Below are 7470 nucleotides of genomic sequence, written 5' to 3' on the forward strand. Positions count from 1 at the left end.
TGCCTGGCCCCCTCGACCAAGTAATCACACCTCCACAATTTTCTATAAGTACCTTCCTCCTCTTTGTCTTCTCCTGTGTGTCTGTCCCTCTGTCCTGTCGGTGTGCTGGGTGTCGGCCTGCCTGCTTTTGGAGTCGGTGCTGGTGGTGGTGTCATTTTGTGTTTAATTCAGCAAGTTGAATGACAGATGTTGTCGCTCGTTGTTGACTAACCCGAGCTTCCTGTCTCCTCTGCCTGGTCCAGTCCATGGAGGACCTGGAGGACCAGAAGCGTAAGAAGAAGAAGGAGAAGATGACTCTGGGATCCCTGTCACGGGTGTTTGCTCGGGGCAAGCAGCGCAAGTCACTGGACCCCGGCCTGTTTGATGGTACAGCCACCCCTGATTATTATATAGAGGAGGATGCCGACTGGTGATGCTGTGTGTGTGTGTGTGTGGTTGTGTGTGTGGGTGCACGCGCATGTGTGTGTGTGTTTGTGTGGATATCCAGATGGCTTTCGCTGTGTGTTAAAGAGTTGTGTGTGTGTGTGTGTGTGTGTGTGTGTGTGTGTGTGTGTGTGTGTTTGGGGGGGGCATGCGTTTCAAAAGAAAAGCCTGAGAGAGACTGCTAATCCCCATAAATGTATATTACCCTCAAATTGTATGTTTGTAAATTAGATATATATTTATAGATGTACATGTATGCATATGTATATATGTTTACATGCATATAAATATATACATGGGGTTACTATGTGTAGACATGTTTATGCTGTATTATCTTCCAAATGTCTTAATGTTTTCTTTTTTATAACTGGAGACTTGAAGGACTGCTGTTCATATGTAAATAGGAGTTATTGTGCAACTAGTGTTTGTAAATGTCTTTTGGCTTTTTTTTTTTTTTTTACTTTACAGTTGCTTTAATCATGCTTTTGGACGTTGATTTATCAATTTCTTCTTATCCCCAATCTTATTTGGCCCATTTCTTCCTATGACTGTACTAAAGAGGAAATCAAGAGAATTTAATTCCTGAGATATTACTTGATTGGCGGGGGGGGGGAGGGGGGGGATGGATCTCTTGGAGTAACAAAGTTTCTGTCCATCTGGAGCCAAAGTTAACTATCACCAGGTAAAATTGCCCATATTTGGTTTTCTAGTTCACTACTGAATACAAGCATCATTGTTCCTAAATGGCCCCATTCTCCTGTTAATTTTAAATTGCTCATTGATTTGAAAAGAAATATATAAATATTTGGATCTGACTGTGGTATAAAATACTATTTGGGAGGTGTGAATGGCTGTGATAGGATTGCCATCAGGCTCATGGTATGAATGCCAGAGTATTTGCTGGTAATATGATTGCAAAGTGTGATAGTGTGGACAGCAGGGAGGCTTTGTGTGTTTTTTTGTGGCGGCCTCCTGATCTGTTTTATGATGCTGAATGTTTCAGATGACAATGATATTTTCTATCCCTAATTAACAGCTGGCCTATAAAGGGTTTTAGATTCAGTCTTGCAACATAAGGTTAATTGAATAGATTTCAACACACAAAAACAAAATTATCTTTAAAAAGTAATGCACATTCATGCACACCTCACATCTGCTTAATGCTTTCAAAACCATGTGCAAGTGCCAAAGGTTAAAAGTTGATCTTTGAAAAATAGGTGTCTGCATACCATTCTGTCACTGTTAGCATTAGCCTTGTAACACTGCTTATGTCTTTGATTAATTTCTTATTGACAGTTACCTAACATGTGCCAATATGAGACAAAGGAATGTGCATTAAACACCTGCATGATCACCTGTGCTGCTTTGGTTAGATGTCCATTCATTACCAATCAAATTAACGGTCACCCACCATCCTGTGTTGCTCCTGTGTTGCTCCCCTTTCCACTTCCCCTTTACCAAGTTTTCTTTTGTTGCATTATGAATGCACGGCCCCCTTTTCTTTTGTTGTTGATGTTGTTTTGCTTTGTGTAGAACCCCTCCTCATTTCTTGCAAATGTGGTTCTAATAATTCTCTGTTAAATGGGTTGTAATTTAGGAAATGTTGCATAAAAGAGTAAATCTATTGAAGTATTTTATTTAAAGAACAAGAGGTAACTTCAAATATGAAATTATCTGCTGCAGCTGTTGCAGCCAGAGGTTGAGGAGGTTTTAGCATTTTCAAAATGAATACAATTGAAATGAAATCTTATTTTAAAAATAAAACTAGTAACTAAATATTTATGTGGCAGTCTTCTGTTCCATGAGTAATCTGTTCTTGTGTCCTAGTCTAGCGTGTCTTTCCCTCTCCTTCTGCCATTTTTAATGGCATCTCTCTCCTACCAGTGAGTAACTCCTCATCTGTGATTACCAACTGTCTGTTTCTGCACTTTGGGGATTATTCATAACACTCAGGTCCATTGGGAAATTCAAGTCCCTCTCATCTTTGTGGAAACTCTTTTGAAACATCTTGGACTTTGCATGTATTCTCAGCATGTGAGACAGAACCAGGTAAACACACGGATTTCATCCTGAATTTGTTGGTTCAGTATGAATCTGTGTTTTTGTGTCTTTGGAATGGGTGGTAAATGGGCAGGAGCATGATGTTTTATGAATAATCCCTGTGTTTCTAATATGTTATCCTAGTGCCTTATAGTCCCTTCATAACCATCAGATAGTCATCCAAGTATGTTAACTCCTTAAAGCACTATGTTACTGTACTGAACTGACAAAACCACTACATGCTCATGAAGGAAATAATAATGCTTCACATTGCAGAACTGTAGAACTGTAATCTAATTCTCAACACCATTCCAGATTAAGATCCACTTTCCTCAACCATGTAATCTTGTTGGCTTTGTAAAATAAACCATGTTAGTCATTACCGTGCATATGGTTTCTTGAAAGACACAGGAAACATAGCTCCAGTGAATTATTCTGGCTCCATCTACTGGCTATGTAGCGCGATGGCAAGACATTAGGGTGGACAAAAGAAAGGTATCAGTATTTTTCACTGAGTTCACAGACAACTCTGACTTGGTTTATATTAGTAAACACAAGGAATAAGCCAGGATGATACATTATTTATGTTGATATACAGTATACCTCAAAGTTACTGGTATTGTTTTATAGCATCCAAGTTGCTACTGAGTATTGTTGTACCCTGTGGTGGAGGTGTATTTCTTAATGCTACTGCCCTCTGATTTGATGTTGAATTGTCACCAGATAAATCATTTTGATCTCTATCCCTCTGACCCTGAACTCTTCCTTTATACAACACTGTAACCTCTCCTGACCAATCCAGACTCTGACAGCCTCACACAACAGAGCCTGTCGGACGGAGAGGATCAGATGGACCGCCTCCAGCAGGCGGAGCTCACTCGAAACACATGCATGTCACTGTGGAGGGCGGGCGCAGTCCAAGCCTGGCTGGAGGTCGTCATGGGAATGCCCATGTACATCCGTGCTTGCTCTGAAAACGTTAAAAGTGGCAAGGTACTTCTTCTGCACACAAGTGGCTTCTTCTTCTGCCATTGAGAATGTACTAGTTTATGAGCTGGTGGGTATGCTCAAGTGCTGTTCTGGTAAGATAAATACTGTGGATTTCTTTCTTTCTTTAGGTGCTGCTAGGGCTCACAGATGAGGATTTAGAACTGGGCCTGGGCATCAGTAACCCCATTCACCGCAGGAAACTAAGACTGGCCATCGAGGATTATAGGAAAGCTGAAGGGGACCAAGGGTGAGCAACAGCTAACGTGGGCACATCGACCTGATTTTGAGGTACTTGTCAACCGTTTGATTAAAGTAAATGTAGCATCACTGATCAGTGATCTCTAATCATCCCCTAGACTATCAAAAGCATCCGAGATGGACCATCACTGGGTGTCAAAGTCATGGCTGAGTGATGTGGGGCTGCCTCAGTACTCCCAACCCTTCCAAACTCAGCTAGTGGATGGGCGGGTGCTGAACTCTCTCAGCCGCAGAGACCTGGAGAGATTCCTCAACATCAGCGACCAGTTCCACCAGACCAGCCTCCTCCTGGCGATCCAGCTGCTGCAGATGCTCAACTTTGATAAAGAGGTCAGATTAGATGACATTAGATTAGATTAGAAAACAGTCATGATTTCAGCAATCATTCCACACTTATCACATGAAACAGAGTATATTTAATAAGATAAAATGCTGATTTTGTATAAAATCAGTGAGGTGTATTGCATATGTGATTGTTCTTGTAAGATTCATTAAAAAGGATAGAGATTGGTCCCAGGTATATCACCACATGATGTCTTAGCCTCTTTTCTGTAGTCCCAGCACATCTGACAACATAACTCAAACTCCTGGTTAAGAGAGTGGGAGTTGTCAGTGGTGATCTTGTCTGTTTTGGTCAGTCTAGTCTATTTTAATACACATCTTGACTATCTTTCCTAGTCTGTTTTGAGTGTTATCTTGGAAAATAAAACAGATAGTCAAGATACGTGGTGAAATAATAGGCGAACAAAGAAGGGTGGGTCACTTGGACTTGACTAGACTGACCAAAAAGGCAGACAAGAATGTGTGTGACTTCGATTATGCTATCTACAGCATGAGGCACACAGAAGCCCAGGGAGCTGTCTGAGTAGGCGCTCATCCTCCTCTGGGCTCTTTGTGTTTTCCTTGGCTCCCACCGTATTATGCTTGTGCAGTTATCTGCGTGTTGTGTTTCCACAGGCCCTGCAGGTGCGACGGGCAAAATGCGAGCACCAGGATCAGGACCCCATTGTTTGGACATGTCACAGGGTGATGAAGTGGATCAAAGACATAGACCTCAAGGTGGGTGGGAGGTTAGTGATGGTATTCCCTTTGCTCGGGTGTTTCCTGGGGCAGATTGGAGCAAGATACTACATATAAGTTTCCATTTTCTTCAGCAGCGATGAAGAACTGCCTCAATACTAATGGTCATTTTGTTGCTTTGGTGCCCCACTGTTGAATGAATGCCAAAAATACCATAGAAAATAGCCTTATGAGTGCTTATGTATATGAATGTTTATCTGCATCCATTATGAGCAATACTTTGTCGATCACGTCGATTATGGCCAACTGGTATACAAAACACACTGTATAGTTTGAAAAATTATATACACATATTCTGCCATACAAAGGCAAACAGCAGTAACTATTTTTAGTTTCTTTTAAAGATCAAACTTTTGCTTAGATCAAAGGTTTACTTAGACAACAAAAGTCATACCTTTAAATGCTGTTGAATGAAGTACAGTCGACTTACCAAGATTACTTCTGGCAGGACGGAAGATAAAGTCTTTTTTCTCACTTGCTCTGCTCACAGAAGTACTGCTCAGTGGCTTTGTATAGGTCAGTATTGTTAGTACAAGTACTGTAAGGCTGTAACTTCCTCTCTCTCTGCCTTGTGTTTTCAGGAGTATGCAGATAACCTTCAGGCCAAGGGAATCCACGGAGCGGTGATGGCTCTGGACCCTTCCTTTGACACCGACGCCATGGCCAAGGCCCTGGGGATCCCTAGCAATAAACACATGCTGCATCGGCACCTGTATGAAGAGATGAAATCCCTCTCCGTCTCTCACAGGTGGATCGGCCGATTGATCGCCCCATTAAAAGCTCCCTGAGCCCTTGTTGCATATTTCCCTGTTAACTCTTAATTAATGTGGTTTGTTCTATGATTTTAAAATTATATCCATTACAATGTTAAGCTTGAATACATTTCCTTGCTTTCTGCATTACAAGTGGTTTCCCTCCTCCCATTAGTTTGCTTAGTATTTTGGCCAATTTGGGAGTTTAGGAGTTTGGGATTATTTTGGCCAATTTGTTGTTTTACACTTTAAAAATATATCCTCCCCATTGATTTCAAATAGTGAGATGGGACAACATGGTCGTGAAATATGTGTAAAAATTAAACACATGATTATCTAAGAAATAAACTTTAACACGTTTTTTTCATGCCTTGTTTTCACAGCAATGCAGAGCAGGGTGGAGAGACATTAGGTTCTGCTTCTCAATCACCTGTCAGTGTTAACCGCTACGCTGAGGAGAGAGTGTCAATGAGGAGAGCAGGCAAGGTACGTTGTTGTTTTCCGATATGAGTGTGGTTTATAGTTTATATTTTGAGTATAGTGAGAACACTGCAATACATGTTCCAAAATGTGTCTATACAAAATGTGTATTCAGTGATTCAAATGTGTACTGTATGATCTCACTATTTTATACTGTCTAAAGTCTAAAGCTGATTTAAGATTTAAATGGTATCCAATGGTGTTTCAAAATGCTATTAATTTATTTTTAGAAAAAAAAAGGCACTGAAAATGTACCACTCATTAGTTCAACTAGTAAGTAGTACTGTATTTGGAAGGTTTTATATGAGTTTTACAAGATCAGTTTCACTTTATTGTCAGCATTTACTTTGTATGGTTGATAACTCATTTTGGAATGACAGTCTTCAATGAAACATTTTTGGTTTATGCCTTTACATTTTTCCAGAGCCCTTTGAGGTTACATGCAAACAGCCAATCTGTGGAGCGAAGTTTGGGTTTCCACGGCAGCTGTGGGTCTCTGCCTAGAGAGGCCCGAGTGCAAGCTGTGCCCAGGACCAAGGGAAGCCCGATGCACACCTACAAGAGCGTTGAGATCACCAACGTCTGAACCGGCTTCAGCCGTCTGCATCGCTCACACTTCAACTGACATCATTGTTTATATTGTTATTGTATTATTGTTGTTTACTACTGAGAGACCTACACGCTACAGAACTTCATCGCCGGACTTTAAAGAAGCTGATAGATAAGTTGTCTTAAAGGGGTATACCGCTCAATTTAAGAATTCAAATATACTATTCTTATGGCCTAGGACAACCAATCAATATTCGTCAGCATGATTACCTTTCTTCCAAACAGAACCAAAATTATTTTTTTTGACATGATGTACCGCCTGGAGCTGCTGTACCTATAATGAAGAGGAGACTGATTTTGTGGACGCATACAATGTTTTGTTTTTGTTTTGTTATGTTTGTTTTTTGGGTGTTTTTTTTTTTTTCAACTTTTACATCCAAATTAATTTTAAATTATGCTACTCCTGTCATTCAGAACCCAGTAAAAATAAGCTGAGTTCTAGAAAATTATACTGACATAATAGATAAGAAGGCCTACGAATAACCTATTAAAAAATGAAATTTAGTGCTATTCTCCTTTGATGCCTTATTTTAAATAGGTCCTTATATCATATTTATATTATCTTTACAGCACTCTGTTAACATTTTTTCAACATGTCAGCTGATTTTCGCTGTAATATACCGTGATGTTGCACATATAAGCCCCATAATAATTTTGTTGGAGGTCTTGCAAAAAGTGAGTATGAAGAGCTTTCACCATAGCGATACATATCAGCTGTTTCTCTGCTGAGCAGATCTGGAGTCTTTGATGTTTGAACCTTCATGTACCTCAAGTTTAGCCGCCACCTCTCCATGCATGGGAGGGATGTTGGCCAGAGATTTGCAGATCAAATCAGTTG

At 40.4% G+C, this 7470-nt stretch overlaps 1 protein-coding gene across 3 annotated transcripts in view; it reads left to right on the top strand.

Annotated features, from left to right (window-relative positions):
* Positions 1–7136, top strand: part of kaznb (kazrin, periplakin interacting protein b) — a 90350-nt gene extending 83214 nt beyond the window's left edge. Inside the window, exons 10-17 of one of the 3 annotated variants that reach the window (XM_071895210.2) lie at positions 243–366; positions 3266–3456; positions 3582–3700; positions 3810–4041; positions 4669–4770; positions 5373–5543; positions 5925–6029; positions 6448–7136. In XM_071895210.2, coding sequence (XP_071751311.2) covers positions 243–366; positions 3266–3456; positions 3582–3700; positions 3810–4041; positions 4669–4770; positions 5373–5543; positions 5925–6029; positions 6448–6609 — 1206 coding nt within the window. In that variant the 3' untranslated portion in view covers positions 6610–7136. Of the gene's footprint in view, positions 1–242; positions 2200–3265; positions 3457–3581; positions 3701–3809; positions 4042–4668; positions 4771–5372; positions 5544–5924; positions 6030–6447 lie in introns of those variants that run through there. The other 2 variants (XM_078283786.1, XM_078283787.1) reach the window with 2 other exon arrangements.
* Positions 7137–7470: the final 334 nt, after the last annotated feature.

This window comes from Centroberyx gerrardi, chromosome 5, assembly GCF_048128805.1.
Source record: "Centroberyx gerrardi isolate f3 chromosome 5, fCenGer3.hap1.cur.20231027, whole genome shotgun sequence".
In the NCBI taxonomy this organism is placed as follows: Eukaryota; Metazoa; Chordata; class Actinopteri; order Beryciformes; family Berycidae; genus Centroberyx; species Centroberyx gerrardi.